We start from the raw sequence: 19166 nt of genomic DNA, 5'->3' as shown, positions 1-19166 counted from the left end.
GTTTGTTTCACCAGTTGTTGGTGTCTCATGTCGTGTCAGATCTCCAAGCAACAAACCACTCCACAGTGGGATGATCCCCATGTAGTTTTTCAGCAGAACATCAATTATACCAGGACAAAAGTAATGGTTTTTAATGTTGGCTGAATCATCAGACAGAAAGTCACACTCTGCTTGGTCCCGTATCACTTGAAAAGTATGTGTGAAAGGTGACGTTCCAACAATGCTATTACTTTTATCAGTGATCATTTCCTCAGCTTCTGATACATATTGACTTTCTCCATCCTTGTTTTTCTTGCTTTGCGAAATGCAGCTGTTGAGGTAGGTTTGGCTTGTTTTTACCAAATGGGTACATTCTTTTGCATCAAAGAGAACACACATGTTATAAAACACCTCAATGGCGAGCTGCATACTTTGGCAGTTGAGTAGGTATGCAAAGCAGAATGTTGCATACTCCTGTATGCCTCGGTCTGATGTTTTTCTGCCAAATGCTTGTGTCACAGCCTTAACTATATGGGCAGAGCACAGATGCAACACAGTGAAGTTTGTCATACCAGTAGTGCGTCCATGCACAATGTTAAATGCTCTGGCAAGGTACACAGAAATATCTTCCTTGTTGAAAGATATAAGCACGCTATTAATCAGAGCCCAACTGTAGTCTGTCTCAACCTGTGAAATTTGTATTTTTGTTTTGTGTGACAGTTTCCTTTTGAATTCCATTAGCCAGTGAGAAATGGAAGGAATACTATGGCTGTTGGTGATCAGTTCCGTGACAGGCAAAGGAGGTTTATCCTTGCCCATGCCTGGCAAAACTAAAGCATAATATAAAACTTGCTTGTCTTGGTCTGGGATTTTCTGCACTACGCTGCCTGTTGCATCAAGGTGGAGGGTAACAGGTGATGACTGCCTTAGATGTTGTGCCAAAATCCTTAATCCAGTGTCTGTGTATAGGTGTACTGCAAATGGATCTATTTGAAGGTGCTGAAAGTAACCTTTTGATGATGCTTGAGAACTTGTTTCTTTAATTAATTTTTGAGTTAACATGAGTTCAAGCATAATGTCATCATGGAGCCTTGTACTCTTATTCAACTCGGACGATATTTTTTTCAGTACATCTTTGGTTAGGCTTTTTGTCATGTTCCCGGCCATAATTTGTTCAGTGGGTGTTTGCTTCAACATTGAGTAATAGTAATGGCTGACACCATCTGCCAAAGCTTTGCCAATCTTACCTCTTCTCAGGTATTTAGCTGGCCTGAATCGTCTATGTTTCTTATGGTGTGTGACCTCACCAAAGCGTTTCACTGTAAAACAGATTTTTTTGTCTTCTGATTTGGGAATCATTTTCTTTCTAAAAGTGTACATTGCATTGCATCCATGAAAAGTGCATTTTGCGGCAGCATGAAAAAATGGTGACTTCTTCTTACGACTGTTGTCCATTTTCACATGCTGGTACTTAAAAGAAAGTGTACAGCATGGATTCTTTTCCATGAACTGATGGTACAGTGTGTCAGTCCAAGGGGGACGTAGTTGACTCCCCCCATGTTTTGGTTTTATTTTCGTCCACTGTTTCCTTGTTATCATAATTTTGAATTTTTTAGGCCCTTCATTGCACTCTCTGTAGTCACTTTGGTTGTCTTTATCTGGTTGTCCTTTTCTGTCCCTTGTTTTCATTGGTTTTCTCTTTGATTTTGTGCCTTTTCCGTCCTCTGTTCTGTTCTCTGTTCCATCATCTATGTCCTCTGTTCTGTTCTCTGTTCCATCATCTATGTCCTCTGTTCTGTTCTCTGTTCCATCATCTGTGTCCTCTGTTCTGTTCTCTGTTCCATCATCTATGTCCTCTGTTCTGTTCTCTGTTCCATCATCTATGTCCTCTGTTCTGTTCTCTGTTCCATCATCTATGTCCTCTGTTCGTTTCTCTCTTCCATCATCTATGTCCTCTGTTCGTTTCTCTCTTCCATCATCTATGTCCTCTGTTCTGTTCTCTCTTCCATCATCTATGACCTCTGTTCTGTTCTCTGTTCCATCATCTATGTCCTCTGTTCTGTTCTCTCTTCCATCATCTATGTCCTCTGTTCTGTTCTCTGTTCCATCATCTATGTCCTCTGTTCTGTTCTCTGTTCCATCATCTATGTCCTCTGTTCTGTTCTCTCTTCCATCATCTATGTCCTCTGTTCTGTTCTCTGTTCCATCATCTATGTCCTCTGTTTGTTTCTCTCTTCCATCATCTATGTCCTCTGTTCTGTTCTCTGTTCCATCATCTATGTCCTCTGTTCTGTTCTCTCTTCCATCATCTATGTCCTCTGTTCTGTTCTCTGTTCCATCATCTATGTCCTCTGTTCTGTCCTCTCTTCCATCATCTATGTCCTCTGTTCTGTCCTCTCTTCCATCATCTATGTCCTCTGTTCTGTTCTCTGTTCCATCATCTATGTCCTCTGTTCTGTTCTCTCTTCCATCATCTATATCCTCTGTTCTGTTCTCTGTTCCATCATCTATATCCTCTGTTCTGTTCTCTCTTCCATCATCTATGTCCTCTGTTCTGTTCTCTGTTCCATCATCTATGTCCTCTGTTCTGTTCTCTCTTCCATCATCTATGTCCTCTGTTCGTTTCTCTCTTCCATCATCTATGTCCTCTGTTCTGTTCTCTCTTCCATCATCTATGACCTCTGTTCTGTTCTCTGTTCCATCATCTATGTCCTCTGTTCTGTTCTCTCTTCCATCATCTATGTCCTCTGTTCTGTTCTCCTCTTCCATCATCTATGTCCTCTGTTCTGTTCTCTGTTCCATCATCTATGTCCTCTGTTATTTTCTCTCTTCATCATCTATGTCCTCTGTTCTGTTCTCTGTTCCATCATCTATGTCCTCTGTTCTGTTCTCTCTTCCATCATCTATGTCCTCTGTTCTGTTCTCTGTTCCATCATCTATGTCCTCTGTTCTGTCCTCTGTTCCATCATCTATGTCCTCTGTTCTGTCCTCTCTTCCATCATCTATGTCCTCTGTTCTGTTCTCTGTTCCATCATCTATGTCCTCTGTTCTGTTCTCTCTTCCATCATCTATATCCTCTGTTCTGTTCTCTGTTCCATCATCTATATCCTCTGTTCTGTTCTCTCTTCCATCATCTATGTCCTCTGTTCTGTTCTCTGTTCCATCATCTATGTCCTCTGTTCGTTTCTCTCTTCCATCATCTATATCCTCTGTTCTGTTCTCTGTTCCATCATCTATGTCCTCTGTTCTGTTCTCTCTTCCATCATCTATATCCTCTGTTCTGTTCTCTGTTCCATCATCTATGTCCTCTGTTCTGTTCTCTCTTCCATCATCTGTGTCCTCTGTTCTGTCCTCGTTTCCTGTCTGCTGTTCTGACTGTGGCTGGTTTTGATGGATTTCTGTTTTGCCCTGTGACTGGTCCCTGTCCTCACTGGTATGTTGTCCTGTATAGTCAGAGGAAACTTCTTGTCCTGTACTACTCTTTACTTCATTTTTTTTCTCACTGACTCTGTTTGTAATGGAGCCCTTAACATTGCCCTCGTCACTGATTTCTCTACCTACCGAGGAACATATCCGAAATGAAATGTTATTAGGTTCAGATTTTTGTTTTACACACATACGTACAGTAAAACACAAGTATACAGAGCCCCTAAAGGAACAGTGAAGAAAAAAGAGGGACATTGAAGGATAACATCTAAAATAAATTTTTCGTGCGCACTAGATATTTTATCGTGCACATCACATACTATCTGGTACTTAGCTGATCTCGTGCGCATGAGATACTATCTGGTGTGCACGAGAAATTTTTTTTTTATTATTATTATTTTTATTCTTCAGTGTCCCTTTAGGGGCTAGTAAAAATCAAAATACAAGCTAATAAAATGTAACATTACCTGCATTAAGCACCTTTGTCCGAATTCCTTGTCGATCTGCAGACCATATGACCTTCAGCCACTTTAAATAACTTTTCTCATTTGTTTTAAACAGAGCAATAACAAGAGATAACCACTGTTCATGAGTTACAACTTCCTCACTAAAACCCAAAGAAATACAACACTGAGTAATGGCATGTACACCCCCAGCTTTTTGCCAAAGATTTATGTTTTTAAGACTCTGTCCTTTTCTAAAACGACCCATTATTAGTAACAGTGGAAAAATGCTTTGCCAAATGCTAGTTTTTACTTCCACGCTTTTCTCTGTCCTTGGAAATAAATCATCATTGTTGTGATGGTTTGAGTTAGAGCCACCTAGTGTTAAGTATTTGTACTACATGTCACTTCAAATTACTGTAGTTTTCGTCTATCATCATGGCAGTAATGTGAATTTTTAAAACTTTATTAAGAGACTGTGTTAGAATAATTTGACAGTATTATGTCACTGGGTCACATGACCTGGAAGCTATTGAAGAAAAATCTCAATTTTTCACATAAAAAATTGCTAAAAAATATAAAAAGGCTTAAAATGAAAAGAAAATGAGTGTGCCTCATCTGTCTAGTGTAGGAGAACAATTTCACACAGATTTTGAGTCAGTGGGTCACATGACCTGGAAGCTATTGAAGAAAAATCTCAATTTTTGGCTATAAAAATCCTAAAAAATGTAAAAAGGCTTAAAATGAAAAGAAAATGAGTGTGCCTCATCTGTCTAGTGTAGGAGAACAATTTCACACAGATTTTGAGTCAGTGGGTCACATGATCTGGAAGCTATTGAAGAAAAATCTCAATTTTTCACATAGAAAATTGCTAAAAAATATAAAAAGGCTTAAAATGGAAAGAAAATGAGTGTGCCTCATCTGTCTAGTGTAGTAGAACAATTTCACACAGATTTCGAGTCAGTGGGTCACATGACCTGGAAGCTATTGAAGAAAAATCTCAATTTTTCACATAAAAATTGCTAAAAAATATAAAAAGGCTTAAAATGAAAAGAAAATGAGTGTGCCTCATCTGTCTAATGTAGGAGAACAATTTCACACAGATTTTGAGTCACTGGGTCACATGACCTGGAAGCTATTGAAGAAAAATCTCAATTTTTCACATAAAAAATTGCTAAAAAATATAAAAAGGCTTAAAATGAAAAGAAAATGAGTGTGCCTCATCTGTCTAGTGTAGGAGAACAATTTCACACAGATTTTGAGTCAGTGGGTCACATGACCTGGAAGCTATTGAAGAAAAATCTCAATTTTTGGCTATAAAAAATCCTAAAAAATGTAAAAAGGCTTAAAATGAAAAGAAAATGAGTGTGCCTCATCTGTCTAGTGTAGGAGAACAATTTCACACAGATTTTGAGTCAGTGGGTCACATGATCTGGAAGCTATTGAAGAAAAATCTCAATTTTTCACATAGAAAATTGCTAAAAAATATAAAAAGGCTTAAAATGGAAAGAAAATGAGTGTGCCTCATCTGTCTAGTGTAGTAGAACAATTTCACACAGATTTCGAGTCAGTGGGGTCACATGACCTGGAAGCTATTGAAGAAAAATCTCAATTTTTGGCTATAAAAATCCTAAAAAAAAATAAAAAGGCTTAAAATGGAAAGAAAATGAGTGTGCCTCATCTGTCTGGTGTAGCAGAACAATTTCACACAGATTTCGAGTCAGTGGGTCACATGACCTGGAAGCTATTGAAGAAAAATCTCAATTTTTCACATAAAAAATTGATAAAAAATATAAAAAGGCTTAAAATGGAAAGAAAATGAGTGTGCCTCATCTGTCTATTGTAGGAGAACAATTTCACACAGATTTTGAGTCAGTGGGTCACATGACCTGGAAGCTATTGAAGAAAATCTCAATTTTTGGCTATAAAAAATCCTAAAAAATGTAAAAAGGCTTAAAATGAAAAGAAAATGAGTGTGCCTCATCTGTCTAGTGTAGGAGAACAATTTCACACAGATTTTGAGTCAGTGGGTCACATGATCTGGAAGCTATTGAAGAAAAATCTCAATTTTTCACATAGAAAATTGCTAAAAAATATAAAAAAGGCTTAAAATGGAAAGAAAATGAGTGTGCCTCATCTGTCTAGTGTAGTAGAACAATTTCACACAGATTTCGAGTCAGTGGGTCACATGACCTGGAAGCTATTGAAGAAAAATCTCAATTTTTGGCTATAAAAAATCCTAAAAAAAAATAAAAAGGCTTAAAATGGAAAGAAAATGAGTGTGCCTCATCTGTCTGGTGTAGCAGAACAATTTCACACAGATTTCGAGTCAGTGGGTCACATGACCTGGAAGCTATTGAAGAAAAATCTCAATTTTTCACATAAAAAATTGCTAAAAAATATAAAAAGGCTTAAAATGGAAAGAAAATGAGTGTGCCTCATCTGTCTAATGTAGGAGAACAATTTCACACAGATTTTGAGTCAGTGGGTCACATGACCTGGAAGCTATTGAAGAAAAATCTCAATTTTTGGCTATAAAAAATCCTAAAAAATATAAAAATGCTTAAAATGGAAAGAAAATGAGTGTGCCTCATCTGTCTATTGTAGGAGAACAATTTCACACAGATTTTGAGTCAGTGGGTCACATGACCTGGAAGCTATTGAAGAAAAATCTCAATTTTTGGCTATAAAAATCCTAAAAAATGTAAAAAGGCTTAAAATGAAAAGAAAATGAGTGTGCCTCATCTGTCTAGTGTAGGAGAACAATTTCACACAGATTTTGAGTCAGTGGGTCACATGATCTGGAAGCTATTGAAGAAAAATCTCAATTTTTCACATAAAAAATTGCTAAAAAATATAAAAAGGCTTAAAATGGAAAGAAAATGAGTGTGCCTCATCTGTCTAGTGTAGTAGAACAATTTCACACAGATTTCGAGTCAGTGGGTCACATGACCTGGAAGCTATTGAAGAAAAATCTCAATTTTGGCTATAAAAAATCCTAAAAAAAATAAAAAGGCTTAAAATGGAAAGAAAATGAGTGTGCCTCATCTGTCTGGTGTAGCAGAACAATTTCACACAGATTTCGAGTCAGTGGGTCACATGACCTGGAAGCTATTGAAGAAAAATCTCAATTTTTCACATAAAAATTGCTAAAAAATATAAAAAGGCTTAAAATGGAAAGAAAATGAGTGTGCCTCATCTGTCTAATGTAGGAGAAAAATTTCACACAGATTTTGAGTCAGTGGGTCACATGACCTGGAAGCTATTGAAGAAAATCTCAATTTTGGCTATAAAAAATCCTAAAAAATATAAAAATGCTTAAAATGGAAAGAAAATGAGTGTGCCTCATTTGTCTAATGTAGCAGAATAATTACACACAGACTTTGAGTCAGTGGGTCACATGACCTGGAAGCTATTGAAGAAAATCTCAATTTTTCACATAAAAAATTGCTAAAAAATATAAAAAGGCTTAAAATGAAAAGAAATGAGTGTGCCTCATCTGTCTAGTGTAGGAGAACAATTTCACACAGATTTTGAGTCAGTGGGTCACATGACCTGGAAGCTATTGAAGAAAATCTCAATTTTTCACATAGAAAATTGCTAAAAAATATAAAAAGGCTTAAAATGGAAAGAAAATGAGTGTGCCTCATCTGTCTAGTGTAGTAGAACAATTTCACACAGATTTTGAGTCAGTGGGTCACAAGATAAGGAATTTATTTATTTTTGTTTCTCAAGGGTGTTTGGATCGGAAATTTATTGATGGTCCCTAAGTGAACCTCCGCGGGTGAGAGGAGGGAGCGGGAGAGAGCGGCTGGCCGAAATCTGAGTCCCTGAATCGGATCAACTGTGAGCTGGATGCCGCTAACTCCACGGAGCTTGAATATCCAATATCCAACTTGAAACTAACTTCACCGCGGTACCGGAAATGCAAACTTCTCTCTGACGTTAAAAAGTAACGAGTCTGTTTGAAAATGTAAGAAGTAGAAAGTACCGATACTTGCGTAAAAATGTAGGGAGTAAAAGTAAAAAGTAGTCAGAAAAATAAATACTTAAGTAAAGTACAGATACCTGAAAAATCTACTTAAGTACAGTAACGAAGTATTTGTACTTCGTTACTTCCCACCTCTGGGCGTCATCACCTGATCTATGTGGCTCCCTCCCGGAAGTGCTTTTCGGGCAGTTTGAATATGTGAAAACAGAGCCCCGGTTTTTGAGAAACGCATTGATCTACTACAGTTTTTATACCGCAGTAAAGTGTATGCAGCTAAGACAGATCTGTCCAAGAGGGAAACAAATGTAACATCACAGTTTTATAAAGATATATTAAAGGACTGGATTAATGTTGGGATAATAACGCAGTTATAAACATGCAAAATGGTCATTTCTCTATTGTACATATAACACCTTTATAAATACTGTTGACTACAGTCTGTTTCCCAATATATTCAAAGATCTTACACATAGAAAATACACAGGAAAATTAGAGATCACTATTTGGCACAACACTGGCCACTTTGTTAGGTACACCTGTGCAACTGCTCTTTAATGCAAATATCTAATGAGCCAATCATATGGCAGTGACTTATTGCATGTAGGTAAGTAGATGTGGTCAAGATGACCTGCACAGCAATCTTCAAGGTTTACAGAGAATGGTCCAATAAAGAGAAAATATCCAGTGAGCTGCAGTTCTCTGGGTGAATGTAGTCCGTATGCTCCTGTACTGCTTTTCTGATGGAAGTGGTGCAAACAGTCTGTGTGCCCTGTGCTGTTCTTACCATCAGGGCCGGTTGTTTCCTCTCCAGTGCCGTGCAGCTGCCATACCACACTGTCACATTAAGGCAGAGTACGCTTTCAATTGTGGCCCGATAGAAGTTCACGAGCAGCTGAGATGAGAGCCCAGCCCGTTTCAGTTTCCTAAGGAAGAAGAGTCTTTGTTGTGCCTTCTTCACCAGGTGGGAGGAGTTGGTAGACCAGGAGAGATCAGATGTGATGTGGAGGCCCAGGAACTTGATGTTCTCCACATACTCCACTGGCTCTCCGTCTATGAGAGACAGTGATTGAGCTGATAGGAATGCAGCAGGACCCTCAATAACTAATATATGCAGAAGAGCATCTGTGAACACAAAATAAACCTTGAAGCAGATCGACTACAGCATCAGAAGATTGCACTGAGTGGTGTTGTAATGGTGTGGGGGATTTTCTTGACACACTTTTGACCCCTTAGTGCTAGCTGAGGATCATTGATACACCAACAGCCCACCTGAGTGTTGTTGTTGACATGTCCATGCCCTTATTACCACAGTTTACCCATCTTCTGATGGCTTCTTCCAGCAGGATATTGCACTGTGTCGCAAAGCTGAGATCATTTCAAGCTGGTTTCTTGAAATTAAGAGAAATCACAGCCAGAAACATTCTCCTTGGCAAAAATAAAATGTAGATTATTGTTTATCTGCAGCCTGTTTTTTTTTTTCTCCTGGTGAATTTCTGATTCGAATTTAGAAACGCTGTTTCCTCTTTAGCAGTGTGAGATTCTGCTGTGAGGAGGTCTTTTTCCCAGTCGACTTTCTTTCATCTAAACATGACTTTTAAGTTGTGTAGTTACTGTTTGTCATTTTAACCTGCAAGAGTGACATATGTACACTTTAAGGTTCTCTCACAGCCCTGCTGGGATATATTTGCTGAGATGCATGTTTTCTTATCATCACATTAGTTTGTTTTCTTGTATCTCTTTGTTCCTCAAGACCTCCCACAGCAACATGACTGTAAGGAAGAGGAAGATCTGGATGACCAACAGATCTGTAACCAGGAGAGGAACTTCGGTGTTGACCAGGAGGGCACAGAACCTCCACAGCCTAAAGAGGAACGGGAAGAACTCTGGACCAGTCAGGAAGTAGAGCAGCTTGTACTGAAGCAGGATACCAAAGACATTGTTGTTGGGGCCAGGGAGGAGCTTGATATCATGTGGAAACCTGAAACAAAGCTGAACAGAATGGGTATGTAAAACTGGAATATACAGATTTCTTAATACACCCAGGCCTGATTATCTTTTCGAAAAAATGAAGCAGGCTAGAAGATCGTTAAAAAAAAGAACCCAGAACAACATCTAAAGAACTGCAGGCCTCACTTTCCTCAGCTAAGGTCAGAGTTCATGAGTCAACAATAAGAAAGAGACTTGGTAAAAATGGCATCCATGGGAGAGCTCCAAGGAGAAAACCACTGCTGACCACCAGTGATGTCAGTAATGCGTTACTCTAATCTGACTACTTTTTTTTGGTAACAAGTAATCTAATGCGTTACTTTTTGCAGTCCAGTAATCAGATTAAGGTTACTTATCCAAGTCACTGCGTGTTACTATTTTCATCATTTTTCTCAGTACAAAGATATATTTTTGCTTGCTTCTTGCGTTTCGGGGAGTGACGTCTGACCGATGCGACAATTAAGTCCCGTTTTCATCATAAGGACAATAACAGCACACAGCAACACAAACGTAAACAATGCGGGAGGAGAGAGATGTGCGTTTTCTAGCTGAAATACAGGCACTATTGTGAGTTTGTGTCAGCTAAAGATGACAATATCAAGGTTAGTTGTGCACTCTGTGCTGGCGACAAAGTGCTGTCTAGTTTCAAAAACACTACGTCGGATTTGAAGAAACATTTGGAGTCTCAGCACGGCACAGTTACAGAGCGAGTCCGACCAGGTGGTGAAGCAGAGCTGCGGCTAATGCAGGAGGCCCCCCAGCACCCAAACGATGTTGCTGCTGATGTTGTGCCAAAAAGTGATCATCTGCCAAAAAGCAATTTTCGGTGTTTCCCAAAAAATGATTGCCTTATTTAAACGGCTGTAAATGGCTTGTTGACCCATAATCTGTGAAACATGTCAAACATATCTCTCATGAATGATATCAGGTCATTTTGAGTGAGAAACAGCATTTCTATCACAAGGGAGAAGCTGCACTCAGGTTTTATCAGTGACTTTTGTATATATATATTTTTTTTTATCAAGGTTAAAAACTATCATTGACATTAAAAATGTCTTTTTAAACAGAAATCTGGCTCAGAGGGCTGCAGAAATCACAACAAATATAACATCACAGTTCTATAACGATATTTTAAGTGACGAAAAAACACTGGATTGATTATAATGTAGGTACAATAACACAGACTGCTAAGGATTCTTGAAAAACAGGTTATTTCTTCATTTTATATATAAGCCCTTCATAAATCATGCTGACTGCACTCAATTTAGAATATAAGCAAATACATCACACTTAAAATCACAGAAACATCAGGATCACTTTATGGCAGACGATCACTTTTTGGCACAACTCCGGCAGCTGTTACAAGCAACTAATAAAGTAACTTGTAATCTAACTTATTTACTTCCTAAATTAAGTAATCGGTAACGTAATTAAGTTAATTTTTAAAGGAGTAATCAGTTCTCGAATTACTTTTTCAAGGTAACTATACCATCACTGCTGAACACAAAGGCTCGTCTCACATTTGCCAGAAAACATCTCGATGGTCTCCAAGACTTTTGGGAAAATATTCTGTAGACTGAAACATTTCATAAAAAGATCATCATACCAACAGTCAAACATGGTGGTGGTAGTCTGATGGTCTGGGGCTGCTTTGCTGTTTCAGGACGACTTTCTGTAATTGATGGAATCATGAAGTCTGCTCTCTACCAGAAAATCCAGAAGGAGAATAATCGACCATCATTTTGTGCCCTGAAGCTCAAGCACAGTTGAGTTATGCAGCAGGGCAATGAATCAAATCACCAGCATGTTCACCTTTGAATGACTCAAAAAAAAAAAAAAAAACTTTTTCACTGAAGTGTAACATATACAGACACTGCTCAAAAAAATTATAGGAACACTTTAAAAACACATCAGATCTAAATGGGAAACTAAATCATGTTGAGACATTGCAGCAACTCAAAATGATACTCAGTAATTTGTAAGGCCCCCACATGCTCGTATGCATGCCTGACAGTGTTGAGGCTCGTAATATGGCGGATGGTGTCCTGGAGGATCTCCAGTGTAGAGCGCTGCATGAATATATTTGCTGAGATGTATGTTTTCTTATCATATTAGTTTGCTTTTTTGTGTCTCTTTATTCCTCAAGACCTCCCACAGCAACATGACTGTAAGGAAGAGGAGGGTCTGGATGACCAGCAGGTCTGTAACCAGGACAGGAACTCCAGTCTGGATCAGGAGGACTCAGAACCTCCTCAGTCTAAAGAGGAGCAGGAGGAACTCTGGACCAGTCAGGAGGGAGAGCAGCTTGTACTGAAGCAGGAGACCAAAGGCACTATCATCTGGACCGGGGAAGAGCTGGGTATCATGTGGAAACCTGCAATAAAGTTGAAGAGAATAGGTATGTAAAACTCTAATATACAGATTTCTTGAAGCAAAAATGAATATGACTCATGTAGGATCCTACTCTGAACTCAACGATGCTTTTATTTTTAGAGGCACACAAAAAATTTCAGGACCAACTGCAATAAGCAGCATTAATGCATCTATTTTATAAACTGTGTACATTTAACATTAAATGTAATTATAATTTTCAGTCAAAGGATAAACTTGCATATTGTAAAAGTTGAGATTTTACTGCAGCATTTTATCCAATCTGCATACAGAACTTTACTAATTTAACTTAAATGAAATCACTGAATGAAATCAGGCTTTTTTTTTTGTCTTCTGTAATCAGTCTTTTTGCTCCTGCAGTATGATTAAATATGTCTGCCGAACCTTTTGTGAGAAACATAATTATCCCCACTAGGGCCGAACAATTAAACTAAGTTTGTAGCAAACCACACAACACGCAATTAGGTGTATCCCTCTACCATGTGTTTGGTTGTTATTAATATCTGGCTCTCTTCCACACTGTGTCTTGTCCCGTTTTTTTCCCCTCAGCCCCAACCAGTCATGGCTGATGACTGCCCCTCCCTGAGCCTGGTTCTGCTGGAGGTTTCTTCCTGTTAAAAGGGAGTTTTTTCTTCTCACTGTCGACTGTTGGATTTTCTTTTTAATTATTGCAGGGTCTTTATCTTACAATATAAAGCCAAAAGGCCTGAAGGAAGATAGCTAAAGTGTATGATGACTATCATTGTCAAGGTGTACAATAAGAGACATCTTCATGAATGGAAATACAGAAAGTTAACAACAAGGTGCAAATCTCTGCGCTCAACAACCGATGAACCAATGAAACCAAGATCAGCTTGTGCCAGTATGATGGGAAGAGAAACAGCTATGAAGCATACCACATCATCTGTCAAACATTATAAAGTAATGTGATGTGGACATGTATGGGTAATTTCACCAAAAAAATGTAGATACTGTAGTCATGTAAGGCTTCTGAGTCATTTTTAATAAATGTTAAAAATTTTTTTTTTGCACTTTAACCTTCAGCGGAAGCATTTATGAAACAAGTATTTAGTTGTGGTCATGCATTTTGTTTTATTCTATATTTTTATTACCTCCGCCAAGGAGTTTATGTTTTCGGTCGCGTTGGTTTGTTTGTCTGTTTGTCAGCAGGATTACTCTAAAAGTTATGAACGGATTTTGATGAAATTTTGTGGAGTGGTTGGAAATGACAAGGGGAAGAAGTGATTAAATTTTGGCGGTGATCCAGATCACAATCTGGATCCAGGAATTTTTTTAAGGATTATTCACTATTGCGGGATAGGGGGTTATTGTTGTCTGGGAAAGACGAAAGATTATTTCACAGTATTTAGATACACGTATTACAGCGTCAGTGACCCGATGGCCTTGGCGGAGGTTTGCGCTCTCTGAGTGCTTCTAGTTTTAATTGTTTTTTTTTATGTCATTAAGTTCTAAAACAGATTCAGAGCTTTTGTGTTCTTTGCTATGATAATAAAAACAACTGGCATGATGTACTGAACAGCCGCTTGCTAATGCTAATGGTCACCTTGCTAGCTAACTGTTATGATGGCTACCACCTCAGCAAAGCACAGTGTTTTTCATCCCAGTATTTCTTTTGTTTTTAAATTTCACCTGATTTTTTTAGCTTTTCATTCACGTAAATTTGGTTTCCAGCATTAACTGATGCAGAAACTGAGCAAACTGGTGCTTGTTGGGGGTTTTATTTTTTACCCAAAGAATAAAATAACAAATGGACAAATGTTTAAAAGGAAATTCATTAATAAACAGTGGCTAAAGCAAACAACAGACAATTTAATAAATAAATAGATACCTTAAACATTAGGAAGTGCCAGACTCACTTCTCAGTCTCAGTGTATCTTATCTTGAAGGTTCGGCCACAGTACATACAATTAAAACATCACCATGTTCTGTTATTAATCTGGATAAGATTGCTCTGTATTGAATAATTAAAATGTCTGGGGAAAAGATGTGCTTTTTTGGCTTTATCGCTGATGGAAGGAATCTGCCAACTGGACAAATGACGAAGGCCAACCCGCAGCACACAGACTCTGTTTACGTGTAGATAGTGGCAGTATAAAAATGTTATGGTTAGTGAGGAGCACGGGTTCAGAGGGGAGGGCACATATCTTCTGATTCTTTAATATATTAAATGTCTTATTTTTTTAATTGAAGTGTTTCAGGTTTCTTCCTTCACAAATAAACATGTTAACATGCTTAAAAGTTTACCAAAATACAAGACAGAAAGTGTCATTGTTTAAAATTTCCACCCACTGCTCAGATAAATGTCCTCACACCCCTACAGACACACAAACCCAACAACAGAACTTTCATTTTGTTCTGTTATCAAATTAAGTTAAAGCATTCCAAGTTTTCTCTGCTTTATGGAAAGTAATAAATATTTAATTTCAACATCTTCCTGATCTGGATACGTTTAGTTAAATGTATCCAGCTAAATGGGTAAAATGTTTGATCTGTTTCCTAAAATATACATTAAAAATTTCCAAACTTAAATTAATCACAGATGAAGATTGATTTTCATGGCCTTTGTCACTGAGCAGCCAGTTTACCACTGAATAGCCAGAGCCAGCAAAACAGCTCTGCCCCACAGCATTCCTCTCACTGCTTTGTTTGAGCGACAGGCTTACAATGTGCGGACCTGCTAATGGTTACGGTTACATTATATTTCTCAAATGTGTGTTTTTTGTGCTTCTATCCATTTGTCTCTTTAGTCTTTCCACAACATGACTGCAAGGAAGAGCTGGTTCTCACAGACCAGCAAGTCTGTAACCAGGAGAGGAACTCCAGCCTGGACCAGGAAGACCCAAAACTTCCAAATGTTAAAGGGGAACAGGAGGAATTCTGTACAAGTCCGAAGGGAGAACAGCTCGTATGGAAGCCAGAGACTGACACCTTTCCTGTTCATGAGGAAGGTGACCACAGTGAACCTGAACAAAACAGAGACCAGCTCCTTTCTCACAACTCTCCAGAACCAGATCAGGAAGAAGGTGCGGAAGATAACTCACCCAGAAACAAATCAGAACAAATCATAACAAACCTGAGAGGTCAAACTTACGAGAAGCCACATTTATGTAGCGCCTGTGGGAAAGGATTTGGAAGGATGACAGACTTGAAAAGACACATGAGAATTCACACAGGTGAGAAGCCACATTCTTGTAGCACGTGTGGGAGAAGATTTACTAGAATGGAAAGTTTGAACAGTCATATGAGAATTCACACAGGTGAGAAACCATATTCTTGTAACATCTGTTGGAAAAGATTTAATCATATCACAAGTTTGAAAACACACATGAGAATTCATACAGGTGAGAAGCCAAATTGTTGTAGCACCTGTGGGAAAGGACTGAGTTGCGTGGCATACTTGAAAAGACACATGAGAATTCACACAGGTGAGAAGCCATATTCTTGCAGCACCTGTGGGAAAAGACTAAGTTGTTTGACACATGAGAATTCACACAGGTGAGAAGCCATATTCTTGTAGCACCTGTGGGAAAACATTTAGTCAGATGACACACTTGAAAACACACATGAGAATTCACACAGGTGAGAAGCCGTATTCTTGTACCATCTGTGGGAAAAGACTGAGTTGTATGGATAACTTGAAAAGACACACAAGAATTCACTCAGGTGAGAAGCCTCATTCTTGTAGCACCTGTGGGAAAACATTTAATCAGATGTCACACTTGAAAACACACATGAGAATCCACTCAGGTGAGAAGCCACATTGTTGTAGCACCTGTGGGAAAAGATTCACTTATTTGATACAGTTGAAAAGGCACTTAAGATACCATGCTACTTAAAAGTTTTATTCTTAGAAAACATGTGAATGCTGTCTGACATAATAGTGTGTTGATGGTAGAACTTGTGCATCTTTGGCTATGTCCGCACACATACAGGTATTTTTGCAAAAGTAACTTTTTATCCTCCAGTGCAAATTAAAACGGGAGGATATTGTCGCCATACTATCTGTCTGTGTGTCCGGGGGTCTATCTGTGAGGTTTTACCTTTCCGGTCTATAGAGTCCAAAACCACAAGGAGTTGAGCCATGAAAGTTGGTGTATATGTTCTTTCCTCTTTCAAAGATGTGCAACACGATATTCATATTTCTGGATGTTAAGTAAATATAAACAACACAGCTGTCTTATGATCATAATGATGTTATACATAATGCATTGATATAAGTAGATTATGTAGTAATATTCCTCTATACACACACAAGTATAATATGATGTGAATACCTTTGCATTTGCAAGTATGTATTATGTCTGGCTTATTGTTATAGATTACATAAATAGAATAGTTGGTCAAAGTCTGCAACATATTATTTTTAAAATAAAAGTTGTAATGTAGTATTGATGTAGCTTCAGTTTATTCCCTACACTGAGCATTCGGAGACATAGTGGTTCATTTAGTTATGTTCCATGCTACAAAGATCAAAGCCTAATGTAAGGATATAATTTTATTGTGTGGGAGAGGTAGGCATTGATCTTAAAAATCCACACATACACATCAGTGCTCATAATGACTAAAGGGAACATATGCAAAATCTACTTTTTGTAGCCCTTAAATACTTTGTACTTTGAGTGTCTAGGACTGCAGAAAATTAAGATTTATTCTCTCCTGGTGCTGTGTAGATATTTTTATATTCATTTTGGGTCATATTTTTCAGTCTGTTTTTAATTTTTCTTTCTATTCCCTATTACTATTACAGGTGCATAAGTTTGGGCACCCTTGTTATTTAATTTATTTGAATACCTTTAGCACTAATTATTGTGACACAAAATTTGTTTTGTAAGCTCCTTGACCTACATACACAGGTGAATCCAATTATGAGAAAAGGTTAAGGTGGCCACTTGCAAGTGTTGAAGAGTGCCCATACCTTCCACTGTGTTTTGAATGTCTGGAATCTGTTTGTTTTTTTAATTTTTAAAAAAAAATCTTGACAGCTACCCTGGACTTGCAGCTGGAACAGGCAGGAAACTGAAATACCATTTGTGCAGTCTGCTACAGGCTGAGGTATCTGTCGGCTGGTATTCTTTTAAGACATCATTGGCCCCTCTTTTTGTGTGTGTGTGTGTGTGTCTGTGTGCGCACACGCGCATATACATACTCATATTCATGCACATGCATGTGGCAAATGCAATGTGGTGAGCTCAACTCATCACACAAGATTTTTTTTTCTTTTACAAAGAAGTAACCGAGAATAAAAGCACCTCAGTGAAATCCAGACCCCTAAACAAGGATAAAGAGAGTAGCAGAAACCAAACCAAGCAGTGTGGTGAGTCCAGGAACCCAAGTGTCTGCAACCTGCATCAAAGGCCAAGAAGCATTGGAAACCCCGTGTCAAGTCAGAAACATGCAGGAAGGTCTACAGCAGTGCCTCGGGCCCTTGGCAAGAACAACAGAGGCTGAGAGCACAACCCGGTCCCACCCAGGCAGCACAGGCACCCAGAAAAGGAGCCCAAAGTACCACACAAGCCGAGGGACAATGAACAGACCCAAAGCCCAAGAGGGACACAAGCCAGCTCAACCAGGGTGCCCAGGCACAGCCCCAGTGTCATAGAACAACATTGCCCAGAGGACGCCCATCGAGTCCCACTCACCCATCGCCCCCACCACCACAGAGGAGGGGCACCAGGAGGACACCAACAGAGCTGACACAATGTACATTAAGGTATTTGTTGACAGGTAAAAATCAGGATTCTAGAGTTATATTTAAGGAGTTAATCAATGGAGACCATGTTTCAATAAAATGTGTCATCCTGTTTTTTTTTTGGAGGCAGATACTGTTTCCATTGATATGTGCTCAATCAGGAGATTTAACCAGTGATTAATATTAAGCAATTGTTTATCTTTCCAGTTAACAAGTATTGTTTTCTTTGCAATGACTAAAGCTGTGAGTGTGACTTTAGCTTGTTTGGTTGGAAGATCGATTGAAGTTACTTCATCACACAAGCACAAATGAGGAGATAATGGGATTCTGCAGCCCAAGATAGAGGAAAGTTTTTGTGTGACTTCAAGCCAGAAGTTCTGGACAGGTGAGCAGAGCCACAGTGCATGAAAATAAGGTTCTGCTGTGTTTTGAGTACACGGAGTACAAATCTCAGATTCTGAGAAATCCATTTTATTCACCATGCACTGTGTGATATAGGTTCTGTGCAGAAATTTGTATTGACTAAGTTATAAATTGCTATTTTTTTGTCATTAAAAATGTATTTTTACAAATGGCTGAAACGAACAGGGTGCAGGACCTGAGACTGCTAGAAACAGTGCTGTCCTTACTACTTTATGACATTGAGATAGATGAAGAATATTGTTTTCAATGTAAATTACAAAGTATTTACAGATTTTATTTAACACTTTGTAACATCAGCCTGTATGTTTCACTTAAGTAAGCCAACAGATATGAAGTCACCATTGGCATTGATGCCAGGCAAAGCGATAACAAAATGCACTTTATGTCTCAATGCTGATCGTTATAGTAATAGTTAAAGCCCACTAATATTGTGAAGCAAGAGATTCAAAGTTTGTGCCTCTGCAGATTAAGACATTTGTCATTCAGCATTTTAAAGCCCGTGCAGAAAATCTTTGGAACAGACCTAACAAATATTATTAAAGGTTCTAGCCGATCTCAAAAGTAAAGTTTTCATTTAAACAGTAAATTTGTTAATATTTCTGCCTGATAAGGAGACTTGTTGCATTTCAAATGCACGTCAAAGTTTTGGGCACCGTGTCTGCGGGAAAATATATATATATTTGCTTGTTTACATTAACAGATGAAAAATAAATTTGTTTCATTTATTTCACTACATCAACCCGAAATTCTTACCCCACCTCCAGAAGGGAGAAGGGGGTATTGTTTTGGTTTGTTTCTTTGTTTACTTGTTTATTTT

The 19166-nt window shown here is 38.3% G+C and overlaps 1 protein-coding gene across 1 annotated transcript; it reads left to right on the top strand.

Moving 5' to 3' along the window:
* The first annotated feature begins 1188 nt into the window (after positions 1 to 1188).
* LOC115796262 (zinc finger protein 391-like) lies at positions 1189 to 16073 on the top strand. The gene is made up of 5 exons (XM_030752588.1): positions 1189 to 1236; positions 9601 to 9841; positions 11972 to 12223; positions 14985 to 15662; positions 15733 to 16073. Exons 1-5 carry the CDS (start codon positions 1189 to 1191, stop codon positions 16071 to 16073), a joined length of 1560 nt encoding a protein of 519 aa, XP_030608448.1.
* Positions 16074 to 19166: the final 3093 nt, after the last annotated feature.

The sequence above is a fragment of the Archocentrus centrarchus genome, chromosome 17 (genome assembly GCF_007364275.1).
Source record: "Archocentrus centrarchus isolate MPI-CPG fArcCen1 chromosome 17, fArcCen1, whole genome shotgun sequence".
NCBI lineage: Eukaryota > Metazoa > Chordata > Actinopteri > Cichliformes > Cichlidae > Archocentrus > Archocentrus centrarchus.
This window is presented reverse-complemented; position numbering and strand designations above follow the sequence as displayed.